Source organism: Scleropages formosus, chromosome 22, assembly GCF_900964775.1.
Source record: "Scleropages formosus chromosome 22, fSclFor1.1, whole genome shotgun sequence".
NCBI lineage: Eukaryota > Metazoa > Chordata > Actinopteri > Osteoglossiformes > Osteoglossidae > Scleropages > Scleropages formosus.
Genome location: NC_041827.1, coordinates 13,648,234 through 13,665,453, shown reverse-complemented (window position 1 = coordinate 13,665,453; position 17,220 = coordinate 13,648,234). Strand labels below are relative to the sequence as shown.

The following is a 17,220-nucleotide window of genomic DNA, read 5'->3' as shown; positions in this document are numbered from 1 at the left end:
AGGAGTACTTTGAGGATCTCCTCAATCCCTCCGACACGCCTTCCGTAGAGGAAGCTGAGGCCGGGGGCTCGGAGGGGGACTCGTCCATTACCCTGGCTGAAGTTGCTGAGGTAGTCAAAAAACTCCTCGGTGGCAAGGCTCCGGGGGTGGATGAGATCCGCCCCGAGTTTCTCAAGTCTCTGGATGTTGTGGGGCTGTCTTGGCTGACACGCCTCTGCAGCATCGCGTGGAGTTCGGGGACGGTGCCTCTGGACTGGCAGACCGGGGTGGTGGTCCCTCTTTTTAAGAAGGGGGACCGGAGATTGTGTTCCAACTATAGGGGGATCACACTCCTTAGCCTCCCTGGGAAAGTCTATGCCGGGGTACTGGAGAGGAGAATCCGACCGATAGTCGAACCTCGGATCCAGGAGGAGCAATGCGGTTTTCGCCCTGGCCGTGGAACACTGGACCAGCTCTATACCCTCACTAGGGTGTTGGAGGGTTCATGGGAGTTTGCCCAACCAGTCCATCTGTGTTTTGTGGACCTGGAGAAGGCATTCGACCGTGTCCCTCGTGGCATCCTGTGGGGGGGTACTTCGGGATTATGGGGTTCGGGGCTCGTTGCTACGGGCTGTTCGTTCCCTGTATGACCGGAGCAGGAGCTTGGTTCGCATTGCCGGCAGTAAGTCAGACCTGTTCCCGGTGCATGTTGGACTCCGCCAGGGCTGCCCTTTGTCACCCATTCTGTTCATTATCTTTATGGACAGAATTTCTAGGCGCAGCCAGGGAACGGAGGGTGTCTGTTTTGGTGGCCGCAGGATCTCGTCTCTGCTTTTTGCGGACGATGTGATCCTGTTGGCTTCATCGAATCAAGACTTACAGCGTGCACTGGAGAGGTTTGCAGCCGAGTGCGAAGCGGCGGGGATGAGAATCAGCACCTCCAAATCCGAGACCGTGGTCCTCAGTCGGAAAAAGGTGGATTGCCCCCTCCGGGTTAGGGGGGAGCTCCTCCCTCAAGTGGAGGAGTTTAAGTATCTCGGGGACTTGTTCACGAGTGAGGGAAAAATGGAGCGGCAGGTTGACAGACGGATCGGTGCGGCGTCCGCAGTAATGCGGTCATTGTACCGGTCTGTTGTGGTGAAGAAGGAGCCGAGTCGTAAGGCGAAGCTCTCAATTTACCGGTCGATCTACGTTTCCTACCCTCACCTATGGTCATGAACTCTGGATCATGAGCGAAAGAATGAGATCGCGGATACAAGCGGCAGAAATGAGTTTCCTCCGCAGGGTGGCTGGGCGCACCCTTAGGGATAGGGCGAGGAGCTCAGTCACCCGGGAGGAGCTCGGAGTAGAGCCGCTGCTCCTCCGCATCGAGAGGAGCCAGTTGAGATGGCTCGGACATCTGTTCCGGATGCCTCCTGGACGCCTCCCTGGGGAGGTGTTCCGGGCATGTCCCACTGGGAGGAGGCCTTGGGGCAGACCCAGGACACGTTGGAGAGACTACGTCTCCCGGCTGGCCTGGGAACGCCTTGGGGTTCCCCCAGAGGAGCTGGAGGGGGTTTATATATACAAACAGGAGAGCTACAGGAGCAGCAATAATGCAGTTTTTCCGTGAACCAGTTGTATGTGTGTGTTTCCATGTTTTTGTGCATTCTAGATTCATGACATTAACAACACTTGTGTGGTCCACATTAGAATGTGCTTTTCCGAAATATTTAAATACCGTGCAGTTTTCATGCCATCCATGTGATGTGTATGACACAGGAAAAATTGTTGGAAAAAAATAAAGCAGAACGCTTGTAGTAAAGAAAAACTGAAACGTGGTGCATCCAAATTGTCTCTTGAAGTTGTAACTGCAAGTTGTCTCTTAACTGGACTTAATTGGCTTCTACCTGTGATTCATTAAAGTAATGACCACATTTTCTAAATAAAAAGTATCAGTGGATGTTATTCTTGGAAATGAGAGGCTTTTGGAGATGCACACTGCTGTGTGGCCCCCTTGTTGAATCAGTGCTAATAAACTGGTAATTGAAAATATCTTTTCAGCGACCTTTGCCTGGTGAATAAGACCCGATGATGGATATTTCATACTTTCAGTTGCAGTGTTGATAATTGCATTGTACCCTAACTGGATCTAGTCTAGAGTGTATTTTTGTTGCACTTCAACAACACGGATCGTATCTGCAATGTTGAGGCCGTATCCAGTTGAGTGTCATTGTGACGCTTGAATTCATGCTTTTAATAACCCATGATCTGTAACAGAAACAGGACACTAATTAACATACATATACATTATAATATGCAATGAAAAACATTACCAGCAATCCACTTGCAATTACCTGCCAATGGAGAATTATTCATTTAGCGGATGCTTTCTCTAAAGCAACTCACAGTGTTGAGCTACTTATTATTTAACCATTTATAGAGCTGGGTCACTTTACTGAAGCAATTTGTAGGGCAAAAACCTTGCTCAAGGGTATGATTGCTGAAAGTGGAATTTGAACATGTGACCTTTGGGTCCAAAAGCAGTAGCTCTAACTAAGATAACAGCTATCCCCAGTGCAACTTTATTGTGTCAGTTGGAGCCTACAGGTACTCACTTCAGAGCAGTATGGTACAGAAAACAAAGATTGTTAGGGTGTACAGTCTATGTTAGTGATACACACGTACACCGTTTCTAATGAATATAAATATGAAATTTAGTCATTATAATAAACTGTTACTGGGCTGAAGCCTTTGTTCAAGGTGCCTTACAGCGTTTTATTTATACAAATCACAGTATTCCTTTCGATGTTTCTGAACCAGATCCATGATATGAGCAACATGATTTTTTATGCAACTCAAATGAGTTACAATTTAAATGGGAATTAAAGCTTTTGTTTTCCGCACATCCGTTGAAATGTAATATAACATTTACTTTTCACAGAAAAAACCTTTCTTAAAGTTATCACTATAGAAAATAGACTCAAATTGTGTCAAGTAGTGCACATTAAAGCTTGGTGTCACGTTCTCCGCATCTGGCACCTCTGCGACACCTGCCGTTCCCTGATGGGAAAGACTATAAAGAGGGAAACCGAGGAAGCCCAGACGCGGAACCTTGTTTTGCCTCCTTGTTTCCCTGCGAACCGTATTACCGAGAGACCCATTCCGACTTCGACCCTTTGCCTGTTTCTTCCTGACCACGTTCTTTGCCTAGCCCTTTCTATGACGTTTGCTGATCGCCTGCCCCTCGCCTGCCCCTCGACTACGATTATGGATTCTGATTCGGCTTCTGTGCACCTCGATCCGAACACTCTGCACTTGAGTCCGTCCATGCTACACGGAACCGTGACACTTGGAAACCATGACTGACGATGTAGAGGCACCGAGGCCTTTTTCTCCCCATTGCAAACACAGGGTTATGTTTCAAAGTGAGACAGTCTTAAAGTCTGATTTGTTACAATCGTGACAGTAACAGGTGTAACACGACTACTTTTATTCAGTTCTGCCGCTTCTTCTAATATACAGGAACTCTTCTTAAAAATCTGACCTTCAGCTAGTGAACAATACCAGACTGAAACGTTTTCAGTACTTTTCACTACAGTCATGGAAATTACAGTACACCCTTACGGGGGTTACTTCACAATGTGCTTTTGCTGTACTTTGAGACCAGAATTAAAAATCAGACGGACACAGTATTCAGAGTGATCAAGAGACTTTATTTTTTTTTAGTTGATTCGTCGTGTCTGCAGTGGAGTGGAATTTAAGAAGGAAGGCTCATATCTGGAATGCTGAGATCCTATCCAGTAGACTGTCCTTCACACCGCTTAAATTTCTGCTTTTACTGATTCATAATCTGTAACAGAAAAAGGACGCTTGTTAAAACTCAGAAACATTATATTGCGCTACGAAAAACCTCAATAAAATTAAAATATTTCCCTTCCAACTACATTTTAAAAATTAGATTGCATCAGTTGGATATGATCGTATCAATTAGATATGGTAAAATTGACTATAGAAGTTATTTTAGATCATTCAGCTTTCTGTAACAAATCACTTGCAGTTGTGTGCCTCGTCCGTTTAGGGTTAGTACTTTGATCAAGGTGGTAGGAGAGGAGGGAGAATCACACCAGAGACCTTCAGCTTGGTAGAGGCTGACTAAAAACACGGTGCCACCAACTGCCACAATTCTAAAACTGCACTTGTTCTGAGACAAACAGTTCTCATTGGTTCTCGCGAACAGTGACTCTCTGTGATTGGCTAGTAGGAGCCTACGGGTACTCACTCCTTCCATCCAGGTGGTGTACGCCGAGACTCGGGTGAAAACGGTGGGTTTCCTCAGTGTGTTGCAGCCGAGGGAGGACACAAAGCTGGTCACGCCATGGACGTAGTAGCGTCCATTGACCTGACAGTTCAGTGGACCGCCGCCGTCACCCTGAAGAGTAACAGACCTTAAGTTAACGAAAGGCAAGTTTTCGGATACGTCGTCTTGATCCTCAGAACCTAAATCAAACCATTTGAGATGTATCACTAGAATTCAAATACCTTTGAAATATTTACACACATTACAATTTCCCTCAATTTAACAGAAAAGTTGTGTTTTATACTTTTGTTCATACTGTAGTAATAAAGGCTGAGTCACCTGGCAGGCAGAGTCACTGCCGCCCCCTGCACAGACCATAGTGGTCTTAACAGTGCTGCCCCACCAGTCACTCCTGGAGCAGGTGCTGTAGTCCACCAGAGGCAGGTACGCCTGCTTCAAAGAGGCAGATAGCTGACCCCCACCTGCAGAGACCAAGGCCGACACAGTCAGGGATGGCTAAGGTGTCACACAGTAAGAACAAATCTCGTTTCAAACATGCATATAGCACACGAAAACACACAGAATGCAGTAAACAGGTAACATGACAATAAAAAATAAGGCTGTAAATCACCCAGGTAAAGTGTTATACTTACTCTGGGTGTAGCCCCAGCCTGTGACGTAGCAGGGGTTGTTGTTGGGCAGGATCTGACCGAATGAGGGCAGAGAAGCCAGCTGCACGTAGGAGTTGAGGGTGGCATCGAAGGACAGACGGAGCAGAGCGATATCATACCTGAGGGGAGGCAAATGAGCCATACGGGTGTTCAGATGATGAAAAAATAACCAAATCACCTTAGTGTCATTTACAGCAAGTCACATAAATACTCCATAAACTCATTTTTTTCTGGTAATTTTTGGCTACCAGGGTTAATGTTTAAGTGTTTGACCAAGATTCTTTACAGGTGACCTGCCTTCACTACCACTTATAATTTTTCGGATATCATGCGTAGGTAGGTACAGGCTCTAGAACCGAATTCATCTCATTTTGACCACTTGCACGGTTTTCACGGCAAAGGAGGCTATGAAAAATGCTGATCACTGCTTTCTTCCACAAACGACTGCTGTACCACTTCATCACTCTGTATTCTGTTTTGAACATAGAACATGCAAATTTTGAGTTGAGTTTTGACTAATTTTACTGTAATTAAGCAAAAAAAGGTCCTACAGTACTTCTCAAATTTTAAGTGAGAAAAGCTCGCCTGGCTCATCCACTCACCCGTTGGCGAGACTGTTGGGGTTCCAGTTGGGGTGTACGTAGAAATTGCTCACAGCGATCGCCTGCTCTGTGCCCTCACTCACATATATGTTGTGATCGCCAAGAACCACTCGCCAAGTCTTTGTTCTAGAGAGCAGTAGGGTACAGAAAACAGAGATTGTTAGGGTGTACAGTCTATGTTAGTGATACACACATGCACCATTTCTAATGAATATGAAAATGAACTTTAGTCATTATAATAGACTGCTACTGGGCTGAGGCCTTTGTTCAAGGTGCCTTACAATGTTACAATAATCACAAGTCACAAGTATATTCCCTTTTATACAGCAGGGTATTTGTAAAGGAGCAACTCAGGATAGGCACTTTCCTCTTTCTGTCTAAAGAGTTGTTCATAGAGACCACTGGATGCATGGTCCAAACCCATTATACCGCACAACCAAAGTTACAACACACCAAAGTGCTGCCGTAAGTCTTTTAGGACATGCCAGCTTAGGCCCCAAACTCACGTGTCCACACATTGGGCAGCTGTCATCACCCAGCCTCTCCTGACCAGAGAACCTCCACAGAAGTGGTAGTACCAAAAGTACAAATACTGGTACTGAAGGGAGACCTGAGACACAAAGCAGGAAAAATCCATCAGGTACATTATAATTAACATATTGACCATAAATTAACACATAACTGTTGAGTTAAATGAGCCTCACCAAAAGGGGCTAAACCTTAGTCTCACTTAAAGAGGCCAGTATAGCAAAAGCATTATTTTCTAATGACAAAAAAAAAAAAAAAAAAAAAGTGACGAATGCTGAAATTGACAAAAACATTCAACACTGTTATGTGTCATACCTGCCAGGGCCAAGCATGGGGTTGGGCTTCACTACCCCCCACAACCTTATCTTGCAATGCTTTCATGTATTGGGGCTTTACATTTTGCTCAGCAAGCACTGGGGAAAACCGAAAGACAGTCAACATTAGAACAATGTGAAAACTTTCGTGAACCTTGCAAGAAATTGACTAAGATTAGTCAAATGGATTTAACTATGCATACCGATAACGTGACTGAGTGAAAAACTTTGCTGTGGAAAAGACGGTTCTTACCCACTGCTATGAGAGCACTCAGCAGTAGAAACTTCAGCATGTCTGCAGGCCTTCTGGACTCTGTGATGAGCTGGGATTTTCTGACTCACTGATGTATTTGATCCCGGGAGCTCCATATATATAGGTAGCTTGTAATATTTGTGGAATGCGTGTTCTTGGTTTTACTTTTAGTTAGGTCAAAGCCAACTGGTTCAACCGGTCAAACCAGCCACTGCCCATGTGCAAGTGTGTTAGAGGACTCAATCATATTTATTGCATATATACTAGATACTATCGCATGGTTTAATTTGCACAAAACGCAGTATTCCTGTCTCTGTGTGTGTATGTGTTTGTGTGCAAAATCCATATTGAAAACGTTTTCGTGGTGCACAGAAATTAAAATGTGCGTTTGTAGCAATACACCAGTTTACAGACTGGTCTGTGTGCACAGACATGTAGTCCCCCAATAAACCTAGGAACTTGAATTATTATTATTTATTACTTGGCTGAGAGGGGGTGCGGTGGTGCAGTGGGTTGGACCACAGTCCTGCTTTCCGGTGGGTCTGGGGTTCGAGTCCCGCTTGGGGTTTCCTTGTGACGGACTGGCATCCCGTCCTGGGTGTGTCCTCTCCCCCTCTGGCCTTACGCCCTGTGTTACCGGGTAGGCTCCGGTTCCCCGTGACCCCGTATGGGACAAGCGGTTCTGAAAGTGTGTGTGTGTGTGTGTGTGTGTGTGTGTGTGTGTGTGTGTGTGTATTTTTTAATTATCATCCTAATTATTAACTCCCGCCGCAGACTACGTGCCGTGAGTTTAGAGACTGCCGCATCTTCCTTTTCACGGAGACATCTCTCAGAGACAGAGTTCCAGACGCCGTCATTCACCTAGACGGGCTCGCCTCGTTCCGTGCCGACAGAAATGCAGCTCTGTCTCTGTGCGGTAAGGCTCGCGGTGGTGGCTTGTGTGTTTACATCAACACGAATTGGTGCAAGAACTCAGTGCTTGTCTCTAGTTACTGCTCATCGCTGTTGGAGTTTGTGACTGTTACATGCAGACCATTTTATTTACTGCAGGAATTCACCACTGTCCGTATAGTCAGAGTATACATTCCCCCCAGCGCAAATGCCTAAGGAGATGCAGTGTGAGCTGTGTGCGGCTATTAGCAAACTGCGGAATGCACACAAGCCAATCTCAAGTCGGTGCGCACTAAATTCCATAAACATGTGGACTTTTCAACGAGAGGGGCAAAGGAGATGGATATTTTTTATACAAACATCCCCGGCGCTTTCCGGGCAGAGCCCCGCCCTCACCTCGGGTACTCGGACCACATCTCTATTGTGCTGTTCCCAGCATACGGACCGCTCCGCTCGTCAGACGCGCCAAACCGGTTCTGAAACAGATGAAAACCTGCCCAGCAGGAACCATCTCTGCTCCTCAGGACTCCTTTGATCGCACTGACTGGCACGTGTTCAGGGATGCTGCAACCAATGATGACTCCACCAACTTGGAGGAATGCATGGCATCAGTGACCAGCTACATCAGCAAGTGCAACGACCACGTCACCGCCTCCAAGACCATCACTACACGCTCCAACCAGAAGCCGTGGATGACTGCCAAGGTGCGTGCATTGCCGAGGACCCGAGGCTCTGCCTTCAAAGCAGGGGACAAGGTGGCCGTAAGAACAGCGAGGGCCAAACTGTCCCGGGCCATCAGAGAGGCAAAGCGCGCACACGGCCAGAGAATCCACAGCTACTTCAAGAACGGCGGCGACACGCAACGCGTTTAAAAGGGCATCCAGGCCATCACCAACCGCAGGACAACTTCACCTGCCTGCGACAGTGATGCCTCCCTTCCAGACGCACTGAACAACTTCTACGCTCGGTCTGAGGCGCAGAATGACGTGGCGGCAAGGAAGACCACCCTTCCTCCCAACAACCAGATGCTATGTCTTGCCACGGCTGATGTGAGGAAAACGCTATGCAGAGTCAACCCATGGAAGGCTGCTGGACCAGAAAACATTCCTGGCAGAGGGCTCAGAGGATGCGCAGACTTGCTGGCAGATGTTCTCACTGACATCTTCAACATGTCCCTGAGCAGCGCCGTCCTTCCAATGTGCTTCAAGGCCACCACCATCGTCCCCTTGCCAAAGATATCTTCTGTGTCCTGCCTCAACGACTTCCGTCCCGTCGCACTCACATCCATTGTCATGAAGTGCTTCGAGAGACTCCTGCTGACGCACAGTAAGATCCTGCTGCCCCCTCACTGGACCCCCTGGACCCCCTGCAATTCGTGTATCGTCCCAAGCGCTCAACAGACGGCGCCATCATCACCAGCCTCCATCTGGCCCTCACCCACCGGGACAAAAAGGACACGTATGTTCAAATGTTGTTCGTAGACTTCAGTTCAGCATTCAGTACAATCATTCCTCAGTACCTGATTGGAAAGCTGAGCCTGCTAGGCCTGAACACCCCCCTTCAGGAGTCCGGATTAGAAGCAGCATCTCCAGCACCAACACACTGAGCATTGGAACCCCCTCCCCAGGGCTGTGTGCTCAGTCCGCTGCTGTCCACTCTGTTGACTCACGACCGTGCAGCAATACATAGCTCGAACCACATCATCAGGTTTGCCGACGGCATGTGTCATCGGCAGAAATGACGAGTCAGCATGCAATGAGGAGGTGCACTGGCTAATGGACTGGTGCAGAGCCAACAACCTGTCCCTGAACGTGGACAAAACAGAAGACATGGTTGTTGCCTTCAGGAGAGCACGGAGCAACCACTCTCCTCTGAATATCGACGGCTCCTCTGGGGATATGGTCAAGAGCACCAAATTCCTTGGTGTTCACCTTGCGGAGAACCTTACCTGGTCACTCAACACCAGCTCCACAGCCAAGAAAGCCCAGCAGCGTCTCTACTTTCTGCGAAGGTGGAGGAGAGCCCATCTCCCACCACCCCCATCCTCACCACGTTCTACAGAGCGACTACAGAGATCATCATGAGCAGATGCATCACCGCCTGGTTTTGAAATTGCAGCATTTCGGACCGCAAGAACCCTGACCCAACCACACATACACACGCACACAGACATGCACACCCAAACTCAACTGAACGCCATTCCATTCCCTTTGCAATTTTTTTTGTTTTACATTTATGTTTGCGTTTTTACAGCATTTATTATCATATTGTAACATATTGTTTTTTTATTGCATGTATTATAAGATATTGTTCTCTTATGTAGCACTATGGTGCTGGAGGAATGTTGTTTTCTTTCTGTTTCGTTTCAGGCTGGGAGGGTTAGTTGCAGCTGCACGTTCTTGTGGACAATGTGTCTTTTGACTCACAGCATCATTTCCCTGTGCACCAGTGTTCCAATAAATGTTTTTGCTGAATTGCTGCCTGTGTGCTCTTCTTTGCCAGTCCAAACCCAGCAAGGTGTGGTTTCCTCATTGACTGATCTGTTTGATTCTGGGAACTCTATACATGGGTAGCTTGTAATATCTGTGGAATGTTTGTCATGTGTGTTCTATTTTTTAGCTCTTTTCAAGTCAACTGGTTCGACTGGTCAAATCAACTACTGCCCATGTGCAAGTATGTTAGAGGACTCACATTTCTTACATACATACTATAGCATGGTTTTATTTGCACAAAACACAGTATTTTTGTGTGTGTGTGTGCACGCGCATGTAAAATCCATATTACAATTTTTCTCACTTGTTTTCACACACACACATTTTCAGAACCGCTCGTCCCATACAGGGTCACGGGGGAAACGGAGCCTACCCGACAACACAGGGCGTAAGGCCGGAGGGGAAGGGGACACACCTAGGAGGGGACGCCAGTCCGTCGCAAGGCACCCCAAGCGGGACTCGAACCCCAGACCCACTGGAGAGCAGGACCCGGTCAAACCCACTGCGCCACTGCGCCACCACACCCCTCTTTCAGAAAAAACATATATATATACATATTTGCACTGCAATCACTGAACTTCATTGATCATGCCTTTCATTCACATCTGGCCAGAGAATTTCGTCTACCTCACAACATATATTCTCGCGAGCCATGCATCGTGGGAAAAACGCCATGAATGTTGAATCCATGCTTGACAAGCTTCGGCCTCAATATCTCCACAGGCCTCTTCCATTGCTTGAAGAAGACTTACTTGGCTGTAAGGGTTGCGATCATACATTTTCCATCTCCAACAGGAGAAGAACTCCTCAACTGGATTCAGGAAATGAGAATATGGTGGAAGGAACACCACCCTGAAATGTGGATGATGCTCAAACCACTCACGCACCAGCACCGAACGATGGAATGGCACATTGTCCCAAACAACTACAAAATCTCAATCCATTTGCTTCCGGTCAACCTGCGGGAATAGGATTTCATTGAGGGAGTTTAAAAAAAAAATTGTATTCTTTCGCTGTTGTATGATGGTTGCACTGTAATATCACAGTTTTATTTATACAAAGCAGGGTATTTCATTCATTGTGCATGTGCTATATCCAGGATATTAACAATACTTGTGTGGATCACAGAAATTAAGGTGTTTTTTTGTAGCAATGCGAGTGTACAGGCTGTTTTACACACACATATCACTTCTAACGAATGTAACTATGAATTTCAGTTATGATTATTTACTATTGCTTAGCTAAGACTTTCCTTTGAGAATTCTTACATTTTCAATTTTTTAGAATGGCAAGCTACAAGTATGTTCTTGTTTATGTAGCAGCATATTTTTCAAGAGTAATTTCAGTTTCACTTTATTGTGAAGAGCACTCATTTCACTGGAATGATGTAGAGCACTGAACAATATGTACAAACAGGAGAGCTGCAGAAGCAGCAATAATGCATTTTTTGCATGACCCAGTTGTGTGTGTGTTTGTGTTTCCATGTTTTTGTACGGTCTAGATTCATGACATTAACAACACTTGTGTGGTCCACATTAGAATGTGCTTTTCCGAAAGATTTAAATACTGTGCAGTTTTCATGCCATCCATGTGATGTGTATGACATAGGAAATTTGTTGGAAAAAAATGAAGCAACTGTTGCAGAAGCAGAATGTTTGTAGTATTTTTTTATTGGTTTCTCTGTTCGGAGATGTCCACACAGAGCCACTGTCACCGTACTAGAACACGAAGGATGGGTATGCAGCTACTATTTCTTTGTTGATTGGAAGTTTTTTGCTTTTCTTCCTAATGTGGCTGGCTTACTCTGAAATTTATATCTGTTATACCTCCAATACTGTATAATTTACTACAATCTTGTTGTGTTATTATAGTGAGAGCATATTAATAAAAAATTTAAATTCTTTGCTCTAATGGTCATCAGGATTAAGACCAAAGTCTCTAACCACCCCAGCCAACCGCTGACCATGTGCAAGAGGACTCAGTCATACATATTATCCATAAACTATAGTATGGTGCAATACTACAGTTTTATTTACACATGACAGTATTTCTGTCCATGTATGTGTTTTTTGCATGTGTTTTGTTTGTGCTAACATATTAATAAAATTTGTGCGGTTCAGAACAATTAAAATGTGCTTTTAGATGGTTTGTGACCTTTGTGGAATGCATGACGTCTGTTCGTTGCCGTAGCGATCATCATCATTGGATGACTGATCTTCTGATCTCCATACAGTTGTCAGACTCTGCAAAACCTCTCCAAATCATTCACCTCCCATTTCCATAGTTATTCATTTAACCAACCTTCATTTCCAGAGGTAGGTGCAAAGTCAATAACAGAAATATAAATTATTTATCTAAAGTAAAATTGGCAGCCCAAAACATTAAAGTACACCTCATCATTTCTGGTCAGGCGACTGATTTGAGGCTGTCTGATGTTGAAAGACCTGAAACACCAGACCCCAGGTTACATCTCTGATGATGTTTCCAGGTGCATTTTAAGGTATACAACTGAAAACAGTCTGTAGTCTATAATGTTCAACATAAGCGGCCTTGAAAAACTATTCAAACCTCTTGAGAGTAATCAACATTGCCTGGATTACAAATTATACTTACATACATTTTTCCAATCAATATTTTTACTGTGAAAATTGTCAAAGTCAAAATAAGTTTGCTGATAGTTTAAAGGAAAAGAAAAACTGAAATGTGGTGCATCCAAATTGTCTCTTGAAGTTGTAACTCCAAGTTGTCTCTTAATTGGTTTCTACCTGTGACTCATTAAAGTAATGACCACTTTTCTAAATAAAAATAGTATCACTGCATATTGTTCTTGGAGGTGAGAGGCTTTTGGAGATGTATGCTGCTGTGGTGGCCCCCTTGCTAAAGCAACTCTTATAAAATGGTAGTTGAGTATGTCTTATCAGTGTTATATGGATAGTTACTTTTTAGCTTATTATTTATTAAAAAATAGTCACCTTAAGATGTTGTTTATGCTTCATGTCTTAGAGGGTATCAGTGTTGGGTGATTCAGTGGTGTGACAGGTTGCTTCTTTTCCTCAGTTTCTGAGTTTAAGATTCCCATGAAATTCATGATACACAGGCACAGGTGCCTTTTTTTCCAAGCGCAAACCTTAGGTTTTGTTTGAAAATTGACTTTAATGTTAAAAGTGGAGTTGCTGTATTTAAAACTAGAACAAGTTTCACACAATGATCAGCATTTCACAATTTCTAATGCTAAGGAGGCCTTTTCCTAAAGATCTGACCTTTGTCTAGTGAATAAGGCCTGATGATGGATATTTCATGCTTTTAGCTAAAGTGTTGATAATTACACACACACACACACATTTTCAGAACCGCTCGTCCCTCACGGGGTCACGGGGAACCGGAGCCTACCCGGCAACGCAGGGCGTAAGGCCACAGGGGGAAGGGGACACACCCAGGACAGGACGCCAGTCCGTCACAAGGCACCCCAAGCGGGACTCGAACCCCAGACCCACCGGCGAGCAGGACTGCGGTCCAACCCACTGCGCCACCGCCCCCCCCCCCTTGATAATTACATTGTACCCTAACTGCATCTAGTTTGGAGTGTATTTTTGTTGTACTTCATTGCTGGAACTAAAAGTTAAATCCAAATCAGATGGACACAGCATTCAGAGTGATCAAGAAACTTTACTATACAGTATGTCAGTTGATCTGACATGTCTGAAGTGGAGAGAAATTTGTGAAAGATGGATCATATCTGCAATGATGAGAAAGTATCCAGTTGAGTGTCATTATGACACTTGACCTCATGGTTTTAATAACCCATAATCTGTAACAGAAACAGGACATAAATTAACATACACACCATACATTATAATGCGCAATGAAAAACATTAACAACAATCCACTTGCAATTATCTACTAACTTAGAATTATTCATTTAGCTGGTGCTTTTCTCTGATGTGACTCACAACGTTAAGTTACTTATTTATCCATTTATACAGTTGGGTCATTTTACTGGGGTAATTTTTAGGGCAAATACCTTGCTCAAGGGTACTATTGCTGAAGGTGGAATTTGAATCTGTGACCTTTAGATCCAAAAGCAACAGCTTTAACTGCTAAGATACCAACTGCCCCCAGTTCAACTTTATTGTGTCAATTACCTCAATCCAGGTTAGTACAGCAAGAGGGGATTGAAAGCAGAAAAATTCAGCTTGAAAGCCAATGGCCAAAAACACAGTGCCACCAACTGCCCCAGTTGTAAAAGTACACTTGTTCTAAGACAAACAATTCTCATTGGTTCTCGTGAATAGTGACTCCGTGTGATTGGCCAGTAGGAGTCTACAGGTACTCACTCCTTCCATCCAGCCGATGTAAGCCGAGACTCGGGTGAAAACGGTGGGTTTCCTCAGTGTGTTGCAGCCGAGGGAGGACACAAAGCTGGTCACGCCATGGACGTAGTAGCGTCCGTTGACCTGACAGTTCAGTGGACCACCGGAGTCACCCTGAAAAGTAACAGACTTTGAGTTAACGAAAGGCAAGTTTTTGGATATCTCATCTTGATCCTCAGAACTTGAATCGAACCGTTTGAGATGTAGCACTAGAATTTTAACACCTTTAAAATATTTACAGATATGAATATTTCCCTCGATTTATCAAAAAAGTTATGTTTTATACTTTTGTTAATGTTGTAGTAATAAGGGCTGAGTCACCTGGCAGCCAGAGTCACTGCTGCCCCCTGCACAGACCATAGTGGTCTTAACAGTGCTGCCCCACCAGTCACTCCTGGAGCAGGTGCTGTAGTCCACCAGAGGCAGGTACGCCTGCTTCAAAGAGGCAGACAGCTGACCCCCACCTGCAGAGACCAAGGCCGACACAGTCAGGGATGGCTAAGGTGTCACACAGTAAGAACAAATCTCGTTTCAAACATGCATATAGCACACGAAAACACACAGAATGCAGTAAACAGGTAACATGACAATAAAAAATAAGGCTGTAAATCACCCAGGTAAAGTGTTATACTCACTCTGGGTGTAGCCCCAGCCTGTGATGTAGCAGGGGTTGTTGTTGGGCAAGATCTGACCGGATGGGGGCAGAGAAGCCAGCTGCACGTAGGAGTTTAGGGTGACATCGGAGGACAGACGGAGAAGAGCGATATCATACCTGAGGGGAGGCAAATGAGCCATATGGGTGTTCAGATGATGACGAAATAACAACCACCTTAGTGTCGTTTAAAGCACGTCACATAAATACCCCATAAACTAATTTTTTGGTCACTTTTGGGTACCTATTTAAAGTTTTTTTTTTTTTTTTTTTGGGACTGTGGTCTTTTTATAAGGGGGGGGGCGCGGTGGCACAGTGGGTTGAACCGGGTCCTACTCTCCGGTGGGTCTGGGGTTCAAGTCCTGCTTGGGGTTCCTTGCGGTGGACTGGCGTCCCGTCCTGGGTGTGTCCCCTCCCCCTGTAGCCTTGTGCCCTGTGTTGCCGGGTTAGGCTCCAGCTCCCCGCAACCCCGTATGGGACAAGCGGTTCAGACAGTGTGTGTGTGTGTGTGTGTGTGTGTGGGTGGTCTTTTGACAAAGAATTTATACATGTGACCTGCCTTCTCTACCACAAATAATTTTTTGGATATCATGGGTAGGTCGGTTCAGGCTCTAGAACCGAATTCATCTCATTTTGACCGCTTGCACAGTTTTCATGGCAAAGGAGGATATGAAAAATGCTGATCACTGCTTTCTTCCACAAACGACTGCTGTACCACTTCATCACTCTGCAGTGTGTTTTGACAACAGAACATGCAAATTTTGAGTTGAGTTATGACTAATTTTATTGTAATTAAGCAAAAAAAGGTACCACAGTACTTCCCAAATTTTAAGAGATTAAAACTGTCCTGGCTAATTCACTCACCCATTGGCGACGCTGTTGGAGTTCCAGTTAGGGTGTATGTAGACACCGCTCACACCGACCACCTGCTCTGTGCCCTCACTCACATAGATGTTGTGATCGCCAAGAACCACTCGCCAAGTCCTTGTTCTACAGAGCAGTACGGTACAGAAAACAGAGACTGTTAGGGTATACAGTCTGTGTTACTTTTACACACACACATCATTGCTAATGAATATAAATATGAAATTCAGTCATTATAATAAACTGTCACTGAGGTGAAGACTCTGTTCAAGGTGCCTTACAATATTACAATAATCACAAGCTACAATTATATTCCCTTTTATACAGCAGGGTATTTTTAAAGGAGCAACTCATGATCAGCACTTTCGTCAAGGGCATTTAAAGTAAATGAGGATTGAAACTGGAGACCTTCAGTTTGCAAGCCAGCATCCCTAAAGACTGCACTACTTGCTACTTTCAAAATAGACCATGGTTTTGGAGGACATGCAAACAAAGGATATGCCAGCTTAGGCCCCTAACTCACCTGTCCACACAGTGGGCAGCTGTCATCACCCAGCCTCTCCTGACCAGAGAACCTCCACATGTGTGGTAGTAGGAACTACCTGACAGGTACTGAAGGGAGATCTGAGACACAGGGCAGGAGGTATATTACATTTCCATAATTATTCACTCAACTGTCATTTCCAGAAGCAAGTACAAGGCTTGTGCAACAGAAATGTGAATAAAGTCATGAAAAACTGGCAGAGAAAAATTTAAGGAAAGAATGTTGACGTTGACATTGACAGAAGCATGGAACACTGGTGTGTGTTGTACCTGCCAGGGCCAGGCATGGGGTTGGGCAACTGTACCCCCCACAACCCTATCCTCCACTCCCTCCACATAACGGGGCTCTGGCTTGGGCTCAGAGAGCACTGCAGAAAAACACAGGACACTTACTTACAGGGACAATGTGAGAACTAGTTTGCTTTTGTGAAAAAAATGCAGCTCTAGGTCTTTCCAATGGATATAATAATGCCTAATGGTAATGTGGTCTTGTGCAAATCTTTGTAGAGAAGATGGTTCTTACCCAGTGCCACAAAAGCACTCAGCAGGAGAAACCTCAGCATGTCCGTGGGCCTTCGGGAGTCTATGATGAGGTGGGATTTTCTGACCCCCTTATATATTCGGTCCAGGGAACTTTAGTTTGTCACTTACGTTCGCTGAATGTATAACAGGTGTGTTCTTTCCCACTGTTATCAAAAGGATCAAGGCCAGCCAGTCACTTCTACTGTGCCAGATTATAAAATGGCACGGAATCACATGTTTTTCACATATACTATAGTATG

The 17,220-nt window shown here is 45.1% G+C and overlaps 2 protein-coding genes across 2 annotated transcripts; both read right to left on the bottom strand.

The window, feature by feature from the left end:
* Positions 1-3,653: 3,653 nt before the first annotated feature.
* LOC114909343 (elastase-1-like) lies at positions 3,654-6,720 on the bottom strand. Its single transcript, XM_029247860.1, has 8 exons — positions 6,627-6,720; positions 6,375-6,472; positions 6,038-6,141; positions 5,532-5,657; positions 4,912-5,048; positions 4,598-4,740; positions 4,241-4,390; positions 3,654-3,811 (listed from the first exon to the last, which is right to left on the bottom strand). Exons 1-8 carry the CDS (start codon positions 6,664-6,666, stop codon positions 3,797-3,799), a joined length of 813 nt encoding a protein of 270 aa, XP_029103693.1. The 5' UTR covers positions 6,667-6,720; the 3' UTR covers positions 3,654-3,796.
* A 7,028-nt stretch (positions 6,721-13,748) lies between these two features.
* Positions 13,749-17,001, bottom strand: LOC108931181 (elastase-1-like). The gene is made up of 8 exons (XM_029247725.1): positions 16,962-17,001; positions 16,709-16,806; positions 16,419-16,519; positions 15,896-16,021; positions 15,015-15,151; positions 14,701-14,843; positions 14,344-14,493; positions 13,749-13,817 (listed from the first exon to the last, which is right to left on the bottom strand). Exons 1-8 carry the CDS (start codon positions 16,999-17,001, stop codon positions 13,803-13,805), a joined length of 810 nt encoding a protein of 269 aa, XP_029103558.1. The 3' UTR covers positions 13,749-13,802.
* Positions 17,002-17,220: the final 219 nt, after the last annotated feature.